Raw genomic sequence first — 22,113 nt, forward strand, 5'->3', positions numbered from 1 at the left:
AAAAAAATAAGGGAAGACATGCTTGTTTCGGGCACGTGAGTCTTACGTAGCCATTTTTGTTTTGGACCGTGCGGCTGCTGCATTTTTTATCCCCGTGCGGTTTCACTAAATTTCACTATTTTTTTAATGGCAACTTGTTTCGGTGGGATAGGTGTCTGTGTACCAAAAACGAAAGGCTGGCAGGGCTTTTCCCCCAAGTTTAAGACGGCAACCGCCTTCGGCTTCAGCTGCCCTAAGGCAAGATGGCGGAGAAAAACTCGCACAGGAAAAAAGAACACCCGAGGGAAACGCCCTTAGTCAAGATGGCGAGCAGCCGCGACTTCCATTGCCCTAACACAAGATGACCGATACTCACGGCGAGATAAGGACACAGCGGTGCCCTTAGCTAAGATGGCAACAGCCACAGCCTCAAGTTCCCGGACACAAGGTGGCGAATACGCACTATTAGGTCGCAGGGAGGGAGGGCAGGGCATGAAATGCCCTCAAAGATGGCGCCGCCGTCTTCCGCCTCCCCAGCCCTGACAAGACATGGCGTTAGGGGGCGGTGCGAAGACAGAAAGTCACGTGACTCCACTTTGTTCGCCCCCCCCTCCTCCCCCCTCCATTTCTATTCATTCGCATTTTCTCGCCGCCTCAGGAGAAGACGGAGCTGCAGAAAAGGATAAGTACCGCTCCGAAAACCATCGCGCGCGCGCGCGCTCCCTTCACATATCTCTATTTAGGGAACGCGCGCGAGAAGAGGAGAAACGGGGCGGGGGGGGGGAGAGGAATTGAAAATCTGACAGAAGACAATGAACCCCGCGCTTGAGGCAGCTGAGGGAGGACCCAGCGGCGCGTTCGGAAACGTTCCGAGGTGGCGGCGGCGGCGGCCGTTTGTCCCAACCCGCCACCCGTAGCCAGCAGGGCTGTTCCCGCCAAAAATTCTGAGAGGAGAGAGAGGGGATTTCCCCCCCCCCGGCCTCGCGCCTGAGGAGAAAGGGGCGGGGCTGATCCCCAACCCTCGAGGCCTTGCTGTCCCGAGGCGAATGTGTGGGCGGAGCTAGTGCCGCTTCCCGCCCCTTAGAAGGCTGGAGAAGACGTCACTGCAGCCCCTAAAGGGGAGGGGCCAGAGCATTGGGACCACCAATCCCAGAGGGAGGGAGGAGCCAGGACTATCGCCACCAAAGAGGGAGGAGCCATTAGGGTCATTGTGGGGGCTATTTGCCTGAGAAGTCTCCCCTTAAAAGGGAGAAGCCCTTTCATTGGACCACCTCCTGAAAGAGGGCAGTGCTGAGGAAGCTGCCCCAGGGGAAGTGGTGTTTGCCCCGCCCCTTAGCTGCCACCACGTTTCTTCCTGCTGCCATGAAGCTCCTCCGCCTGCTGTGCCGCCACAAGACGGCTCTGGGACTCGGCGGCCTGTCTCTCTTTGGCGTGGTGCTCCTCTACTTGGCCAAGTGCACCTCAGAAGGCCTCAAGCCCTCCCACGGCTGGGGGCTGCCTCAGCAACAGTCTCCCGCCCGGACCGGGGGTGTGAGTGGGCCTCACCCTCCAGCAGCCGCCCCACCTCCTCCTCCCGAGGAGAGCGCCTTCCTGGCTGTGTTGGTGGCCAGCGGCCCCAAATACACTGAGCGGCGTAGCATCATCCGCAGCACATGGCTCTCGGTGGCCGGCCGGGTCCCCACCGGAGACGTCTGGTTCCGTTTTGTGGTGGGCACCGGAGGCCTGACCGGGGAGGAGCTCCACACCTTGGAGCTGGAACAGAGCCGCCATCAGGATCTTCTGCTCCTCCCTGACCTCCGAGACTCCTACGAGAACCTGACCGCCAAGGTGCTGGCTATGTTTGTGTGGCTCGACCAGCACCTGGACTTCCGCTTTGTCCTCAAAGCTGATGACGACACATTTGTGCGCTTGGATGTCCTGGTGGAGGAGCTGAGGGCCAAGGAGCCACGCCGCCTCTACTGGGGCTTCTTCTCTGGGCGCGCCCGTGTGAAATCCGGCGGGAAATGGAAAGAGAACGCCTGGCTCCTTTGTGACTACTACCTGCCCTATGCTCTGGGCGGGGGCTACGTGGTTTCAGCTGACCTGGTGCACTACTTGCGCCTCACGCAAGACTATCTCAACATATGGCAAGCTGAAGACGTATCCCTGGGTGCCTGGCTTGCTCCGGTGGATGTGAAGAGGGTTCACGACTCTCGTTTCGACACGGAGTATAAATCGCGGGGCTGCAACAATAAATACATTGTGACTCATAAACAGAGCATTGAGGACATGTTGGAGAAGCATCAGACTCTAGCCAAAGAAGGGAAGCTCTGTAAAGAAGAGATTAAGCTCCGACTGTCATACACGTATGACTGGAGTGTGCCTCCTTCACAGTGCTGCCAGAGGAAAGATGGTATACCTTGAAAACTGTGAGGAAAGACAGTATACCTTGGCAACTGTGCAAATAAGAGGGGAAGGGAACACAACCAGGCAGGAGGAAATTGGTGACGGTGGATGTGTGTCGCACTGAAATCATTCCTCCTCTGGCCGGAACTTTTAAATGATTCCAAGATTTTCCACAGTATGTCAGGCCATATTGCATCACCCTTGCCAGTGTGGCATATGAAGGATATAGGGGAAGAGCATGGAACATACCGGGGTCTAGGAAAATAGTACCTGAAAGGCAGGAATTGGCAAAAGGAACAATTTTTATGTACTGTGGGACAAAGAAATGAAGGATTTTAAAGGCTCTTTAAGCTACGGTACTGTTAGGCACAGAGCTGTGGTTTGTTTCCTTTCTTTGAAAGGATAAGTGGATGTTGGCCAAGGATTCTGACAAGTTTAAAGTGAAATAATAACAGAAGGGTAACTTGGTCCCCAGCACCAGTGGAAGAGATTACTAGTGTGCTCCATAATGCTGTTTCTAAACAGAAGGGGCTGCTTTTGTCATTGACAAGCCTTTGCACTGGCTATGGTGTATTAAAGGTAGGAGATGTCCAGTCTAGCAGGAAATGTTCTGACCTTTAAACATTTTTTTTATAAGTGGATGGGTTGTATAACTTCTATCCCTGGAGAGAAATCCCACAGACCCCTTTCTATGTCAGGTACCTCAAGAGAGGGAGAAACCTTTGAAAATCATTAATCCTGCTCAGAGTAGACTCAGTGAAGTTAATTAACCTGGTTCAGTAATTTCAGTGGGTGTTCTCCAACTTGTATCCGACTAAGTTACACTCAACGATAGACCCATTGAAAATAATGTGCCAAGTTACTCATGTCCAATATTTTCAATGGACCATTACTTTGAGAAGGAACATTTGATGCAACTCTTTAGCTATATTTGGAAGAATAGATTATTAGAAGGAATCCACAGTGACAGCCTGGTCTTGATTGAAAATCATGCAGCAGTTGCTTCCAGTGTAGAGTTATTAGTTTCTGGAATTAAATGCTTCTAGAATTGTTGAGTTGTATCCAACATTAGTCCTACCTGAAGTAGACCCATCAAAATTAACCAGTATGATAAGCTTAGGCCCCTTTATTTCAATGGGTCAACTCTGAGTAGGATTCAGTTGGATACAACCCATTGTATTGTAGCCAATAATAGTCCTGCACAGAGTAGACGCATTAATTTTTTTTAAAAAAATAATATTTATTAAAGTTTTAAATGTTACAAAAGGAAAAAGAGATAATTCCAAGTTAAACAAAAACTTAACAACACATCACAATAAAGAGGAGAATAGAATTTTTTTTTATAAAAAACAGAAAAATAGAAACAATTAAAAAACACAACGAACCTTCCCATAACTTATCTTTCGTTTACTTGTTTCCTTGACCTCCTCGCACCTCCCTTTTTTTGTATTCTAGTTCGGTTAGCTATTTCAGCAAATCCTTTCCAACTTTCCCAATTTTTATCCTATAATTTATCTTAATATAATGTAACTTTACCTTTCCTCCTTTCATCCATTAACAATCTATTTTTACTTAATCCTTTATAATATTTCCGTTAAAGCCACATAACTTCATTCCAGCCTCCTTGTAACATTCCTTAATTTTATAAGACGCATTAATTTTTTTTTACCTTCATTAGTCATATTCATTGGGTCTACTTTGAGTATGACGAATGTTGAATACAGCCTATTACAATTATTATCCATCTCAATTATATTATTTGTCAAGAAACGGTGTGCCCCCCTTCTCATGGAATATGCAACTCTGTGAGCAAATTGGCATACAATGGAGTGACTTGGCTTTGTACAGCTACCTTCCTTGAACCAATCCCTCTTTGCCTAGGCAATGAACTGCTCCAGAGTTAAGGGGTTGAGAATTGTAAAGAAAGTTGGGATTTTCAACTGATATGTTGCTTTCCCTTAAACCAGCTTTCTCGGGGTCTACCAGTGGGTTAGTTCCTTGAGTGGGTCTTAACCCTCCAATCAATTATTCCTGAGTAATATTCTGGGATGTCACCAGGACAGCCATCAAATTCTCCCTTTTGTGGGGCTGAGTGCTCTCTGTAGTTTATTTCCAAAGCAGTAAGACTCCTGTACTAAAAAACAAATAAGTAAATTTAGAGCCAGAAAAAAACCTTGCAGGCAGATGTAAACATATTTAATTGCCTTGCTTTTGGGGATTCTTTGCACAACATGAGACTTAGAGGTGGAGAGAATGGGTTGCGACAGCTTCGGAGGTGTGTCAAACGAGAGTAAGGAGCAGGTTGGAGATGGAGTTATCTCATCCACTCCTTTTTCATAATCTGAACCTTACATTTACTATACATGCTTAAATAGCATTTCCCCAAGGAGTCTTGAAAGTACTAATAAGGTGAAAATCTGAGGTATCCATCCTTTGTAGACCCTCTGGACAGAGATGTCGTCCAGGATGCTTAGATCAGGCCTGGAAAATCTGTGACCTCCAAATGTTGATGGGCTGTATCCAGCATCATCCCTGACCATTGGCCATATTGGCTAGGGCTGATGGGAGTTGGGATCCCAACAACTGCTGGAGGGCCACAGGTTACCCAGCCCTGGTGTTGGTCTTCAAAGAAGAAAACTATATGACCCAACCTTGTTCTGCAGTCTGACCTATATGAACTGAGCTGAACCGAGTCCACCTGCCTTGAAATTGCTTCCTGCCTTGGTTTTTTCCTGTTCTGGAAAGGTGCAAAAAGATGTTATTTTTGAATTCCTGGTGGTCCAACATACATGGCTGCCAGACTCTGTTCTGTGTCTCGCCAGGCACACAGGTTTTCTCTTCTGATGCTGACTTCAGGAAAAGTCAGGAATATTTGTCTTCTTTACTCAGAGGGAAGTTGGTATATTGTACGTAATATTATGTGTTTACAATGGTGATAATTTATTTATAAATATTGTAAATGTTCTGTGTATAGTTACAGAGGCTCGGAAACAGCCGCGTGTCAACGGTAATTTTAAATTATTTAAAAGGAGCGTGTCGGCGCTCGTGTAACTATTATTGAAATGCCTTTTTCCTGCCGTACAGCTTATTATTTAAACTCTCCTGGGACTTTTAATCCCAAGCCCTCTCTTGCATGTGTCTCGGGAGCTTGTAAGAACGATGTACCAATCACTCCTTTTAGTTGAAATAGCAATGCTTCTGAAAAAACGTTTGTGTGTTCTCGTTTCCATTTTTTTTTTAATAAAGAAAAGAGTCCTCTTTCCCCTTTCCCATAACTCCCCTGCAGTGATTGGATTTTAAGCTTCAGAAGAAATGGAAAATTGCCAAATGAAATGTGACAGTGGAAAGCGAACAGGAGCAATGCTGATGGCTCTGAGGCTTTTTATAGAAAGCTGTGTGGTTGTCAGCTACCTGTGTTTGAAGGATTAGGGCCTGTGTTCTGTCGTGTATATAGGCATGTCGACTTAAAGCAATGGGACTAAGCTAGGGAAGGGATGTTTTGGCCTGTTCTATTTTATTTTATTTTTTAAATGACCACCTAAGCCGTTTTAATGTGCTAATTTATTACAGCGCTACAGGGACACCAGAGTCTTTTTAATAGGTTACTTTCTGCTACATTAAACATTTATGCATTGCAAATATTCCTTCAAGTACAGTGCCTGATTCTGAGTGCCACATTTTAAGATGGGCATCGATGAACTTCCAGAGAGGGTCTGGAAACCAATTCTTACGAGGAATGGTTAATATTGGTCATTTATGAGTTTCTTCCTTTGAAGCAACTCAGAGTGGTTTCACAACACAAGGGAGGGAAAGCATACCTTCAAGAATTGCATATGTAAAAGCAGTTGTATGTGCAAAAGCAACTGAAAACCAATACATACACCGAAACAGCTAATTGCGTATGTAAAAACAATTTGAAAGAGCAAGATAGTGTACTGGAAAATTTGGAAAAGCGGGAGCCCATCATGACAGCTCCATAGCTCCTAAGGAGTCCAAAATATGCAGGCAGCTGGCTTCTTCATTAAACACACACACACACCACAAAGCAAAGAGCATTAGTAAATAGCATAATACCCAATTTAGTAGGATCAGTTAACAGTAATAGAATAGCAAGCTGTTCTCATTCCCTGACTTCCACTGTCCCAGGGGTGGGGGATGTTTTTAAACCCGAGGGCCGCATTCACTTCAGGGTAACTTTCGGAGGGCCACATGTCAGGAGTGGGTGGGGCCAGAGGAAAAATTGGGCGGAGCCATTGATGTGAACTTTATCTTCGTACAGTGGGCTAATTTCCTCCTCTAACCTCCATGCAGGGAAGAGGCATTATCAGAGATTTATTTCACAGACTGCTATATAAAGCATTTCATAGCACAAAGCCACTGAAATGGTGCACAATAGCATAAAATTCCAAAGGGCAAGCTCCAGAAACAAAAACCATTTCAACAAGTGATAAAAAACCATCTCCACAAATTCGGGGGGGGGGGGAATTTTGGCTGATGTGCAGTTAATATTCCATAAGTGAACTTGGGGAAAGCATTTGATGAAAACATCCTCAAAGACGCATTACAGCCAGGCAAAAGCATCTTGAGGGTGAAACGTGAAATAGTGAGGTAAGTACCCTGGGGAGCGAAGGACATGGGTTGCGCTGTGGGTTAAACCACAGAGCCTAGGACTTGCCGATCAGAAGGTCGGCGGTTCAAATCCCCGTGACGGGATGAGCTCCCATTGCTCAGTCCCTGCTCCTGCCAACCTAGCAGTTTGAAAGCACGTCAAAGTGCAAGTAGATAAATAGGTACCACTCCGGCGGGAAGGTAAACGGCGTTTCCGCGCGCTGCTCTGGTTCGCCAGAAGCAGCTTAGTCATGCTGGCCACATGACCCGGAAGCTGTACGCCGGCTCCCTTGGCCTGTAAAGCGAGATGAGCGCCGCAACCCCAGAGTCGGCCACGACTGGACCTAATGATCAGGGGTGCCTTTACCTTTACCCTGGGGAGAGGAGTTGTGGCTTGGAAAGAATTTCAGGAGCCACTTAGCGATGTCCAAAGGACTGTGTTCAGAAGCTGAACGTTGGATGGTTCAGGATAAAGGACTTCTTTATGCAGTGCATCGTTCGACTGTGGAACTCACTCCCACAAGAGGTAATGATGACTACCAATATGGATGGTTTAAAAGAGGATTAGAGAAATTCATGGAGGATAGGCCTATTGAAGGCTACTAACCATGGTAGGTATGCTCTGCCTCCTCGGTTGGAAGAATACCAGTTGCTGGGGTTCCACCAAAGGTGAGAGCGCTCTTCTGCTTGAATCCTGGCTGTGGGTTTCTCACAGGTTCTGGCTGGCCATTGTGAGAAGAGGATTTTGGATTTCATGGACCATTGGCCTGATCCAGCAGGCTGTTATTCATGGTAAAATGCGAAGGCCTCCTTGTCACCACATTCACTTGCTAGAGCAAGGAGAGGACCCTGGCATTCCAGCAGGTGATACTACTTCTACTCTTGAAAAATCCTCTCTTGCCTCGCTCTCTGCTATGCCACTGCTTGCAACAATTCTCAGCAACGAGATGTCAAAAATATGAAATCCAATTTAGAATGAGAACAGCAATAACAGCCTTGGGAAATGGTGACTGTTTTAGCTTGGTGTTTTAAGAAATAAGACTCAGTGCCAAGCAGCCGGGAAGGAATTTTGTAAGTTTTGGGTAAAAAAATGGTACCCTCCTCCTTCCTTTTGAGGTGAGAAACATGATCACTAGTCCAGGGACAGGCAGCCTTCATGGTTTATTCTGCTCAGTGCAGGATGGGCAAATGTTTTTGTGCGCCTCTCCTGTTCAAGCACGACAAAACCTCCTTGAATCGTCTTTTTCACTATTGCTTCTGGACATTGCTAAGCATGCTATGAGAAGACCGGTCTGGATTTTATTCACCATTATCTTGCAATTGGTGAGAGTGACCACAAAAGCCACTTAACAGTTCTTTTTCCTGAAAGCTAGGCCCTTGCAAAGATGGACAGGGTTCCTTGAAAGAAATTGGCGACGTGGTGTTCTGCGCTGTGTGTGTGTGTTGAAATCTATCAAACTCCGTTGCTAGTTCACAGCGCTGAGCTCGCCAGATGGGAAATCAAGAGTTGTTTATTTCCTGCTTGGTTACAACATCGGGATGAAATGGGTGACATTATGAAAGCTGTGAGCAGCTTAATTTTGCTAGGCTGGGAAAGCAAGGGGAAAAGAACCACATACCCTTTCGTTTCAGACAAAGCAGTCTGAATTGTGAGCACAGTAAAAAAAAAAAAAAAAGGTCAATCAAATATGGTTATTAATTGGTCAAATTGGTCAGTTGACCTTCAGATATGCAGAAGCTGAATGTTGGAAGATTCAAGATGGACAAAATAAGGGTCAAGTGGAGAGTTAAACTATGGAATTCGCCCCATGCAACATAGGAAGCTGCCTTATACTGAGTCAGACCCCAGGTCTATCCAGGTTAGTGTTGTCTACACTGGTTGGCAGCAGCACTCTAGGATTCCAAACTGGGTACATTCCTAGTCCTACCCGGGAACTGAACCTGGGACGTTCTGCATGCAGACAGATGCTCTACCACTGAGCTATGACACCTGGTAGTGATGGCCACCAACTTGGGTGTCTTTGAAATACTATTAGACAATTTAATGGAGAATAAGGCTCTAAATAGCTAACCTCCACAGGCTGAACTAGGAACAAGAGTGTTAACTACTTAGGCCAGATTATATAGAATGAAGTGGTGCGGTGGAGAAACCAAGGCAGGTTTTCATTTCCTTTCTAGTTGGGCTGCTTGTCTGCAAGATTTTGTTCCTTTGTCAGTCAACCAGATGTTTCCTGAAGTTAAACAAAAGTATGAAATAGAAAGTAATAGAAAGTCACAGCTTTGGCAAAGCCGATTATTAATTAAGGTGACAAGTTAGGGACTCGTGATCATAAACAGCCTGAGAATTATTACAACCTTCAGATATATTGCCACCTGTTTGGTGTTGAGTAGACCCACTCAAGGAAGAGACTCAAAAGGGTTTTTTAAGGATCAGCCAGGAATTTGCCTTGTAAGTGTGCATTCTCTTAACCTATTGTGGGAGGAAACTCAGAAGAAGAGCACATGAGAGGCTGCTTCAAGCTCATACATCAGGCATAAGGAACCTTTGACCCTCCAGATGTTGATCAACTGCAACTCCCATCATCCCTGGTCATTGGCCATGCTTGCTGGGGCTGATGGGAGTTGTAGTTCAGCAACTTCTGGAGAGCCAAAGGTTTGCCACACTTGCTCTACATAGTTGCAAAGACGGCACCTATCATTGACTGGATTCTTCCCTTGCCTTTCAGATATTATTGAAGTGAGAACATTGAAGTACCTCTGCAGGGAACTTCCTGTCCACCTTCGCAGTCTGCCAGTGTCAGTCAGGCCATTACAGGCTAGGGCGGTAGTCTTCGGCCATTTTGGCACAGGATCTGTTTTTAATCCAAACATTTGCTTGGGGACTCATTTCTTAATCCTTTACCATATACAGTGGTACCTCAGGTTACATACGCTTCAGGTTACATATGCTTCAGGTTACAGACTCTAACCCAGAAATAGTGCTTCAGGTTAAGAACTTTGCTTCAGGATGAGAACAGAAATTGTGCTCCAATGGCGTGACAGCAGCAGGAGGTCCCATTAGCTAAAGTGCTTCAGGTTAAGAACAGTTTCAGGTTAAGAACGGACCTCCGGAACGAATTAAATACTTAACCTGAGGTACCACTGTATTTGCCTGGTGGTAATGCTCCTGTTGCGACCCACCTTGAATCGGGTCCATGAACCACTAAGGGGTCCTAACCCTAGTGGGCTAGGAGACGCCCATAAGCAAACACACTTCTTCTTTTTCACGGTACACACCTTGGAACAAATGATACAGGGTGTATCAGACTTCCCCGAGATCTTAACAGATATGGGATGGCACTGATCCTCTATCTAATAAACGTGTTTGCCAATCTCTGGAGACCATGGGAATTGCCTTCCGTTGCCCTTGCCGACTTTTCCACACACCCAAGCATCAATGTTCTATTCACGTTCTCTAATCGTGTTCTCTAATCCTTCATTTTTGTCAGAGGATCTATGCTTCCCATGTTCCAAGCGCAACAGATCATTTTACTAAATCTCTGACGCCAGCCGAGTCGCTTCAAAGGTAGCCTTCGGGAGGCTGGCGTGCAACTCCTGGAGCATCTTAGCAGATCAAATGATGCAGGAGCTTTTAAAAACATGCACAAGAAGAGTTATCTACATGGCACACAGTTTGACCTGTGAAACTCTAGGCGTCCAGTCCTGGGGCTTTTACAAAGGAGAGTCTGGTGTGCTGTTGCAGACGACAGGAACTGGAAGCTCTTCGTGAGATCTCAGAGAAGGGAGTATAACCCAACGAGTAACGGTGGGGCAGGGATGTAAGAAGGCACCAATTTCTGTTCTGATCTGTGTTCATCACCGGCTGCAGTTTGGCAAAAATCACATTATTCGGCTCACAGTCCACTGTGCTGGATTTTATAAAGCTACGTTACCAATACAATAGAATTATTGTGATTTATTAAACTTGTTGGCTGCATTTCTCACAGAGTGACCCTGTACTTCTGGATCCTTTGCTGTCACTTAAGGCTCAGGTGGCCTCATTTGGGCAGAGTGCCTTCCATCAGCTTCGGCTGGTGGCCCAGCTGCTCCCTTCTCTGGAGCAGGGATAGCCTAACTTCTGTCGTCTGTCCTCTGGCCACCTCTACTTTGTTGTTGTTTAGTCGTTTAGTTGGGTCCGACCCTTCATGACCCCATGGACCAGAGCACGCCAGGCACTCCTGTCTTCTACTGCCTCCCGCAGCTTGGTCAAACTCATGTTCATAGCTTCGAGAACACTGTCCAACCATCTCGTCCTCTGTCGTCCCCTTCTCCTTGTCCCTCAGTCTTTCCCAACATCAGGATCTTTTCCAGGGAGTCTTCTCTTCTCATGAGGTGGCCAAAGTCTTGGAGCCTCAGCTTCAGGATCTGTCCTTCCAGTGAGTACTCAGGGCTGATTTCCTTCAGAATGGATAGGTTTGATCTTCTTGCAGTCCATGGGACTCTCAAGAGTCTCCTCCAGCACCATAATTCAAAAGCATCAATTCTTCGGCGATCAGCCTTCTTTATGGTCCAGCTCTCACTTCCATACATCACTACTGGGAAAACCATAACTTTAGCTATACGGACCTTTGTCAGCAAGGTGATGTCTCTGCTTTTTAAGATGCTGTCTAGGTTTGTCATTGCTTTTCTCCCAGGAAGCAGGCGTCTTCTAATTTCGTGACTGTTGTCACCATCTGCAGTGATCATGGAGCCCTAGAAAGTAAAATCTCTCACTGCCTCCATTTCTTCCCCTTCTATTTGCCAGGAGGTGATGGGCCCAGTGGCCATGATCTTCGTTTTTTCGAACAACATCAAAAAACCTCTACTTTAGATTCCTGCAATGCATTGTACCAGTATGTGGGGCTGCCTCTGAAGGCGGTTCAGAAACTTCAGCCGGTGCAAAACTCAGCAGCCAAGTTGCTGACACGATTCAGAGGAGGCCCACTGAAATTAATGTACACAACTAATTCAGGTGCATTGAGTTCAGAGGGTCTACTATGATTAAAACTTAGCTCGCTACACTCCTGCAGGAGGGCCGAATAAGTGATCAGCAATTTCTGCTCCCATTTTCTTTCCCATCTGAGTTCTCTAGACGTGGATAAGTTATAGCTGATATTAATTTGGGTGCAAGGGGGGGGGCGGGGATCACAAACACGCAGCCTCCATATTTGCCATGGCATCTAGTTGTGCCATTAGCTTCCCGCATCTCCTCCCATCTAACTGGATTAAAGTTAGTGGTACATTTTAGGTTTGGAATTGCCCAAGAAAGATGTCAAATTATTTTTGTATGCCACAACTGCTACTCAAATTTTATTAGCTAAGAATTGGAAAATACAAGAAGTACCAACGGTCAAAGAATGGCAGATGAAGATGATGGATTTTTCGGAGCTAGCCGACTTGACTGGAAGAGTCTGTGACCAGAAGGAGGAGGAGTACCAGGAAGAGTGGATGAAATTTAAAGACTATTTAGTTAAATATGTTAAGTTAAATTAATTGGAAAAGCTTGCAAATACAGTGGTACCTCGGGTTACATACGCTTCAGGTTACATACGCTTCAGGTTACAGACTCTGCTAACTCTGAAATATTACCTCAGGTTAAGAACTTTGCTTCAGGATGAGGAAAAAATCGTGCTCCAGCGGCGCGGCGGCAGCAGGAGGCCCCATTAGCTAAAGTCGTGCTTCAGGTTAAGAACAGTTTCAGGTTAAGTACGGACCTCCGGAACGAAATATGTACTTAACCCGAGGTACCACTGTACCGGATAGGTTTAGGATTTAAATATATAACCTGCTTGTGAAGATTATCAGAGATCGCAAAGAAAGGAATATATGATAACAACAAGAAAATGAGGAAAGTAACAAAGAAACTATATGGACAGAACTGGATAGAACTGTCTAATTAAAGCAGCAATATAAGTGATGTTTGGACCCCTTTTCGGAGCTTGAAGTATGGGTACCCCCAACAAAAAATTAAAAATCTGGCTATATAATTTGGAACTAATTTGATTTGGAAATAATGTGATTTGATTGGCCTGTTAATAAAAATTTTATATATATATATATATATATATATATATATATATATATATGCTTTCGTATATATATATGATTTATATATATGCTATATATATATATATATGCTATAGATATATGCTATATATATATATGATTTAAATATATAATGTGATGAGTTAATATGTTAAATGTTGAAATGGAAAGAAAGAAAGATGTTAAGTGACCAAGTTATTTTTTTATGAACGCTGTATTTGGAAAACCGTTAAAATGCTATACATTGAAATTCAACTAGGGGGACACAAAGAAGTGATTTAAAAATGTAAACAAGTTTGATTTAATATGGTGGCTATTTATGTTTATTTGTTTGTTTGTTTGTTTAAAAAATCTTTTTGGAAAATCAATAAAAAGAATTTGGAAAAAAAAAGTTAGTGGTACATTTTACGTACTCCTGAAAGCATCGCCGAGCTAATTCACATGCGGGGTTGTCCATGTGAACAGAAAGTGCTGTGTACGTTAGCTCAAGTATCGTCTTCGGGAGGCTAATGCCTTTCAAGAAACATATATTCTATAAAGCTTAATTGCCCTCTAAAAGCAAAACGCTCAAAGACGTGCAGAGCCGTGTAGTCGGATTTTGAGTGTGGTGTAACGGCACGTGATTATGAATTGCCCTGACCCAATTAGGCAAGGTGCATCAAATGTTTGGTGAATTCCTACATATGCATTAAGCATTTAAAACAATGGAATGAATTGCTGAAGTGTGGGAGGCAAATCACGGTTTAATAAATAGGAGCCTGGGGTTGGGGGAGGGAGGAGAGAGACAGAACCCCCTCCAAAGGGTGCATTAATAATTCAGAAGCACTTCACTATCTGGGGATTGGATGTAACCTGCTTTCTGCTTGCATAAGGGGAAAAAAAGATGCATGAGCTTTTAGCAGAACTCTTCCGCTTTCCATTCACTCATCACAAAGGCTATAATTGCCACCCCCACCCCAGTGCAATGTACCTGCGTAAACTGCTGGGATTCTGTTCTCACGCAGCCAAACAGAATCATAGAATTGCAGAATTCAAAGGGACAATCGTAGAATTGTAAAGTTGGCAGCTATTGCCCCACATCTTGTGGGAATGGATTCTGGGGGTGCTCTGTGTGATCCATTGTAAGAAGTGAGCTGCTTCATGGTACAGTGGTACCTCAGGTTAAGTACTTAATTCGTTCTGGAGGTCAGTACTTAACCTGAAACTGTTCTTAATCTGAAGCACCACTTTAGCTAATGGGGCCTCCTGCTGCTGCTGCGCCGCCAGAGCCCAATTTCTGTTCTTATCCTGAAGCAAAGTTCTTAACCTGAAGCACTATTTCTGGGTTAGCGGAGTGTGTAACCTGAAGCATATGTAACCTGAAGCGTATGTAACCCAAGGTACCACTTTATTTGTATTTCAGTTCATGCAACAGCAGGCGCTCTCTGATAGCGGGCATTTATAAGATGGAACGCAGCAACAATAATAACAACAGCAACAACTTTATTATTTATAAGCTGTCCATCCAGCTGGGCTGCCTACAACACATACAAAATTATAATAAAACACCAAATGTACAAAAAACTTACCGATACAGGGGTGCCTTCAGATACGTTGTGTTGTTCTTTACCTTCTTGACTTCTGATGGGAGGGCATTCCACAGGGAGGGCGCCACTGCCGAGAAGGCCCTCTGCCTGGTTCCCTGTTGCTTCATGTCTTGCAGTGAGGGAACCGTCAGAAGGCCCTCGGAGCTGGACCTCAGTGTCCGGGCAGAACAATGAGGGTGGAGACACTCCTTCAGGTCTACTGGGCCGAGGGCTTTAAAGGTCAGCACCAAAACTTTGAATTGTGCTTGGAAATGTACTGGGAGCCAATGTAGGTCTTTCAGGACCGGGGTTATCTGGTCTTGGCGGCCGCTCCCAGTCACCAGTCCAGCAGCCACATTCTGGATTACTTGTCGTTTCTGAGAGACCTTCAAAGGTAGCTCCACATAGACCATATTGCTGTACAGTGGTACCTCTGGTTACATACTTCAGGTTACATATGCTTCAGGTTACATACTCCGCTAACCCAGAAATAGTGCTTCAGGTTAAGAACTTTGCTTCAGGATAAGAACAGAAATCGTGCTCCAGCGGCACGGCGGCAGCAGGAGGCCCCATTAGCTAAAGTGGTGCTTCAGGTTAAGAACAGTTTCAGGTTAAGAACGGACCTCCGGAACCAATTAAGTACTTAACCTGAGGTACCACTGTATTCCAAGCGGGAGATAACCAGAGCATGTACCACTCTGGTGAGACAATGCGCAGACAGGTGGGGGTCTTAGCCGGCATACCAGATAGAGCTGGTAGACAGCAGAATTGACCTGCGCCTCCATGGGCAGCTGTTGAGCCTACTTGTTGCAACAGGCCCAAAGGCCAGTCTAGTCCAGCATCCTGTTCTCATACTGGCCAAGCCGATGCCTCAGGCAAGCAGGATTGGAGCACAAACAGGAAGCTTTTGATGGCACATTGGCTAATCTAGCTTGACAAGGCTGGCCAATACTTCGCTGCCCAGGAAGATGCTCCAAGCTGCAATTCTGAAAGCTCACCACGTGGGGACACTGCACACACAGAATCAAAGGTTCCTTTGGCCGTGGAGTTCACCTAGTGACACTTTGTTCTTCCTCTTTCTTACCTGCTTGGCAAATGATGCTGCCACTGGTCCAGCTTAGCCAAGTATTGCCTGCTGGCAGTAACTGAGCATAACCTAAGAAGAGCCTTGCTGGATCAAGTCAAAAGCCCATCTAGTTCTGTATTTTTCGTTTCTCCTCCTGTGATGAGGCTGCATTTTAATGTTTTAATATTTCAATGTTGTATTTTAATCTTGTTTTTAAGTTGTATTCATGCAACTTGTTTTTATTATTGCTTGTTAGCCACCCTGAGCCCGGCCTTGGCTGGGGAGGGTGGGGTATAAATAAAAATTATTATTATTATTATTATTATTATTATTATTATTATTATCCTGCTCTCATGCTGGCCAATCAGATGCCTCTGGGAAGCCCACAAGCAGGACTAGAGTGTGAGTGCTTGGGGTCGTCTAATGTTTTTGGACTACAATTGCCATCATCCCTGACCACAGGTCTTCTAGCTAGGAATGATTGGAGTTGTAGTCCAACAACAGCCAGAGACCCAGGCTTGGGAAACCCTGGTCTAATCCTCTCTTAAAGCCACCCAAGTTCGGTAATTAAGAATCCCATCAGCAATGAGCTTTTATTTTCAGAATGAAACTAGCTTTCCAATAAGCGCTTTTCAGGGGGCAAAAATCATGCAATGGACCTAGATTGTGCATCAACTACATGGAAGTCTTGGAGGCTGAACATGGGGTATTCTGCATGCAAAGCTATGTGCTTGTTTGTTGCATTTATATCCCACCCTTTTCTCCAAAGGAGCTCAAGGTGGCATGCATGACCTTCCCCTTTTCTCAGTCCCCACAACAACCCTGTGAGGTAGGTTGGACTAAGAGGCAGCAGCTGGCCCAAGGTCACCCAGTGAGTTTCATGGCTGAGTGGGGATTCGAACCCTGGTCCTGCAGGTCCTAGTCCGACACTCTTAACCCCTGCGCCACACTGGTGGTGTGCTCAGCCACTGTTCTGTCTCCTCCCTAAGGACACACCCTTGAGGCTCGCACACATAAATAACTGCAAAGCAATTTGCGCACTAAGTTTGCCACTGGGCCAATGTTATACCCAGCCACTCTAATTGAATTTGAGCATTCGTATCCTTTCCCGAGTGCATAATCAGGGGAATAAGCGCGGTTCCCAGAGACGCAACTGTAACGTACACCAGAAAGCCCGAGGATAATATCTGAGAAGTAACTAAGTACACCCTTGCAAGCAAGCCGCATTACCCCAGGGCTGAGGAGACACAGCTCGGCCGGCGTGTGGGCGGGGAAGAAAGCAAATACCTATGATTTCCTCTTTGCAGTTGGATACGGATGAAAGCGCCCTCTGCTCCTCGAGGTAGATTTGCAACCTTTCCCCCCCCCCCTCTCTTTCCCCATGCGCGCCCGTCCTCCCCTTCTTTTCAAGGACTAAGGTTAAAGGAAGGATAAGGGATTCGGCTTTCCAAATCTCCCCACCGCATCTCTCTTTTTCTGGGCTTGGCATACGTTTTGGTTTTCTTTTTTAAAACCAACCTTTGCTAGAAGGCACCATGAATTATGCATGAGCAGCACGGTCCCGCATACTGCCAGCCCGAACTCGGATACGATGCCTTGTCTGCTTATTGCTTCCTTCCTTTTTCAGGCACCAGGCACGGGGCCCACGAGGAAACTGCCACTCTGCCTGGCTGGCTGCCCGTACTGAGCCTCTCCAGAAACTGGCTGGGCTGTATCCGACTTGGGCTGCTTGCACACAACATTTTACACTGGAACCAATGGAGGCAGCATATTCGTCCTTGTTGTTTGTCTACATAGTCCTGACACAGTCTGGATCAGTGGTTCCCAAAGTGGGAGGGACCACTCCCTTGGGGTGGGGGGGTGGAATTACCTGGGGGGAGGCAGGGGGCACTGGAGGTGTGAATGACTTCGAAAAGCTGGTTTCTCTGGATCAAGTTCACCAATTCTGTTGAATTAAACTAAATAGTTTCAACTAGATTTTGGATAACTGGGCAACTCATTGCTCCTGCTTTGAATTTTGTTGTTTCGTTATCTTCCTTGGTGAGCTGTGCAAGCTGCAATGCTGAATAATGCTTTTTATAGGGTAGGGGCCAGTGAGGATAAGTTTATGGAACCAAGTGGAGGGTAGTTCCAAAAGCTCTGGGAACCACTGATCTTGATGCATTGCATAAATATATTTTTTTTGTCTCTGAAAAGTGCTTCTTGAGAAATCCCCCCCCCAAAACCCCCCAAAAAGCTCATTGCAGAGAGATATGCTGCATTAACCCAGAGCGTACCAATTCAAAGACAGTAGTAACCATTTTTGTGTTACAGCAAAGAGGGAAAAGACGTGAACCACAATTCTGGGTCTTAATTTCCCGGCAGCCAATGCCAATAGAGAAACAGGCAAAGTGACATTATTTTCCTTGCCCAACAGCAAAAAGCATGTGAGCTCAGTTGATGGAACCCTTCTTCTCCTGTGGCTAAACTGAGACAGGTATTTTTCATGAAGATATTTGGATAGCAGACCCAGAATAATGCAGTGGGCAATGGCATCTGTGATCATTTGAGGGCAGATGGTGAATGGGGGTACCCACACCTGCCCAAGGATGTTATGGATCACAATCGCCACTTCTCTCTTCATCCAGCTGGGGCATGCATTGCAGGAGGTCAGACTATATGGCCCTTGGAGAACCCTTCCAACTCTTCACTTCTATGATTCGCTATGCAGGGAGGGAACGGCACGAATAACCTAATTAAGGGGAGAATGATCAAATGCTTATCAAGTAGCTACACCCACCACTTGTGGGTGGCAGGATCCACAATCGATCTAGATTGAAGTTAGCATATTAAGGGTGAGCCTACGTGATTCCCATTTGAGAAGAACTGGGGGGAGGGGGAGGGGAATACGATACAATAATCTTTATTGTCATTGTCCTGTACAGAACAAGGAAATTGAAAATCTACACCAGACATTCAGAAACCAACAAGTCTGCTATCTCAGCTATCCTAGCCTGGTTAGCCCCCTAATAACTCTGATACCCCATAATTAAATACAATATACTCCCATAGAGACTATCTTAAAAAGGTAAAGGGACCCCTGACCATTAGGTTCAGTCGTGACCGACTCTGGGGTTGTGACGCTCATCTTGCTTTACTGGCCAAGGGAGCCGACGCACAGCTTCCGGGTCATGTGGCCAGCATGACTAAGCTGCCTCTGGCGAACCAGAGCAGTGCACGGAAACGCCGTTTACCTTCCCGCTGGAGCAGTACCTATTTATCTATTTGCACTTTGACATGCTTCCGAACTGCTAGGTTGGCAGGAGCAGGGACTGAGCAACGGGAGCTCACCCCGTCGCGGGGATTCGAACCGGCGACCTTCTGATCAGCAAGTCCTAGGCTCTGTGGTTTAACCCACAGCACCACCCGCATCCCAGAGACTACCTTACACTGTGTTTAAAACCAAAATCGCATTTGGGTAGAAACTGTTTCTCAGGCGGCTAGTCCTAGTCCTTATAACCCTGTACCTTCTTCCAGAAGGCAAAAGCTGAAAGAGACCATTTCCAGGGTGTGCACTATCCTGCACTATCTCTGCAGCTTTCTTATGGCACCTGGAAGCATAGATTTGATCCAAGGTAGGGAGCGTGCACCCAATTATTCTCTCCGCAGTCTTTACATCCCTGGACAACATTGTTTTTTCCCTGACTGTGCAGCTCCCAAACCACACACACAGACCATAAGTTAATGGCTTAGTGTGTACTCATCCTACATTTGATCTGAGAGTAGGCCCACTGAAAGTTGGTCGTGCCCATTCATTTCAGTGGGTCTACTGAAATGTATTTATTGAATTTATATCCCACCCTTCCAAAGGAGCCCAAAGCTGCAAAGTTATCCACATTCTAAAAAACAAGCAAGAAAACAGAACTTCTGATCCAAAAGTCTTCCTTGCCCAGCTGAAGCCGGATGCATCGCAAAAGCCTCTTGGAATAAACGGATGGAGGTTTGCCTGTGAATACATGTACTTAAAATTGCTGCACTCTGCATGCTCTCTAATGTGGCCAGCAACCATCTTATACCCTCCTCTAGAGGGTCTAGAGGCAATCTTCGAGCTCCACAGGGACTCCCAGTTATACCAGTTACAAGATCAGCACTCCATTTGGCTTTCAATAATTCAGCGGAAGATTAAAGTTTAATGCCGTCCCCAGCAACATCCCAGAGAGGCAGGGGAGTTCCCTTTATTCATTAATCTGAAAATTATTATTGGTTTTAATTAAACACACAGCCATCCCTTTATTGCAGAGGGAGCTGGGGGCCCTGGCGAATTAAGCAATTGGAAGCGATAACATGATTAATCTGCGGCAAGGGTGGAAGGCGGTGGGGGGGCGGCAGCAAGAAAGGAAGGACATTGCAGGAATGGTTTGACGGGGTGGCTGTGGTGGGCTAGGCCTAGAAACACAGCTGGATGCCACAGTAGGGTCTTATCAACCCCCCCAATGTAAACTGGGTATTATGCGAAATTCTGCGATGGTGGAGCTTCTGGCCGTGATTGGCTGAGCTTTCGTGATGTCACAGAAGGGAGCGGCCATTACTCGAGCTGTTCCGATCCTAGAGACAAAAGGCAGAGTGGGATCGTTAAAGATGGAAGGGGAAATGGCAACCAAATGAGAAATGGAAGTGTGATAGGAATTTTGAGGTCTTAGATATATGGTAATGTTCATAGGTGTACCAACCAAGCACGTACATAGATCAGCACAGGAAGACCGACCTGAAACCATTTTGATTCCCAAACTGACCAAATGTTCTCTCTGCAAGGAGGGGGGCGGGTCAAGGAGCCTTCCCATTGTATCAGGAATTGAGTAATCAGCATTTTAGTGGGTGACAGACTATCAGGAAAGGCAATCAGATAACCAGGCAAACAGGAAAAACAACATTCAAATTTCTGTTTTAAACCGCCTTTTCTGTGATGTAGGTAGGATGTATCTGGGGGGTGGTTTTAGGTTACACCCCTTCTGTGATGTATGTATGATGTTTCTGGGGGGTGGTCTTGATCTACAGGGTGGCAATTTCAAAAGTCCATATAAGGCCTTGCGCGCCATCGTTCTGGGTTCCTCCTCCTCCTGCATGTGAGGGGAGCACCCTGTTGCAACAGATCAATAAAGATCAAGCTTACTAGCTGCTTTGCTTCTCAATATTCTCTGGCTGGCCTCTGTTCTTTTCTCCTACCAATAGGGAACCTACGTAAAGACTCTATATGGGCTCTTGGATACCCCATAAGAGAAAAGGGCAATTTTTGTTTACAACAGAAGGCAGGGAGGAAATGGTAGCAAGCTGGACCAGTCCTAGCAAAGCGGAGTGGACGGGGGGGGGGGGCGGACAGGAGGATGCAGTACAAGGTGGATGGGAGGAACAGAAAAGGCTGTCCCTCAGTGGTCAGTACACAATTTGTTTGCCGAAGAGCCCAAGTTCCCAGGTACTTGGCAACTCCAGGTACAGCTGAGAGGGACTCCTGCCTGCAACTCTGCTGCCTTCAGGTGTCTTCTAAAAGTCTGGTAGTTGTTGTTCTCTTTGACATCTGGTGGGAGGGCGTTCCACAGGGCGGGCGCCGCTATTAAGAAGTCCCTCTGCCTGGTTCCCTGTAACTTGGCTTCTCGCAGTGAGGGAACCACCAGAAGGCCCTCGGCGCTGGACCTCAGCGTCCGGGCAGAACGATGGGGGTGGAGACACTCCTTCAGATATACTGGACCGAGGCCACAAGTTCTAACGTGATGAGAGAGGGCTGAGAACTTTTCTCTAGACATTTTCTCCAGGCCATTTTAGAAATGTCTGTGGGCGTGATCCAAGTCACCAGCGCTCTTTTTTCCTGAAGAAACTGATCAGCTGCTCCTTGGGATATCCTGTGGCTCTGACAAGCCTGCAGAAAGATCTATTTGCCATTTCCAAAGAGCTCTCTGCACTTTTACTCCACTGCTTTAAAACACAGCTCTGAGAAGTTGACAAAAAAGACCTTGTGGCCTTTAGAAACTGGCAAGAGGGGACGGGAGACGCCTGTCTGTCCTTCGGTGTTGAAGCGTTGTACAAGTTGAAAGAATGATTGTTACCTTATTAGAATAAGAATCCCAGCTGGATCCCGTAAAACCACACCGAAGGCACGCTCCCAGGGTGAAGATGAAGTTTATGGGATGTGAAGACGGGTTAGGGCAACGGGAAGCCTTAACAACAGGGATCTGGTTTCTTAGAAATAACAGATCACCGGAGGAGGCTAAGAGTGGCTCGTCCCTCTGCAATCGCTGCCGATAAGATCAGCTCGTGGCTGGTGTTCCCCGTGAGGCCCAGACACTGAGGCTTGCGGGGCAGCAGAAATAAATTCTTAAAAGCTGAGACAAATTAAGTGCAGCGGTTAGAAAATGCTGACGGGCCCCTCTCCTCCCTGCTTGGTCCTACGCAGGCGAAGGAAATGAATATATGGGG

General features: G+C 46.1%; 1 protein-coding gene across 1 annotated transcript; it reads left to right on the forward strand.

Annotated features, from left to right (window-relative positions):
• Positions 1 to 116: 116 nt before the first annotated feature.
• B3GALT6 (beta-1,3-galactosyltransferase 6) lies at positions 117 to 3,586 on the forward strand. The gene has a single exon (XM_081871263.1). It carries the CDS (start codon positions 1,342 to 1,344, stop codon positions 2,380 to 2,382), a length of 1,041 nt encoding a protein of 346 aa, XP_081727389.1. The 5' UTR covers positions 117 to 1,341; the 3' UTR covers positions 2,383 to 3,586.
• The last annotated feature ends 18,527 nt before the right edge of the window (positions 3,587 to 22,113 follow it).

Source organism: Podarcis erhardii (genome assembly GCF_964252035.2).
Source record: "Podarcis erhardii genome assembly, chromosome: 7".
In the NCBI taxonomy this organism is placed as follows: Eukaryota; Metazoa; Chordata; class Lepidosauria; order Squamata; family Lacertidae; genus Podarcis; species Podarcis erhardii.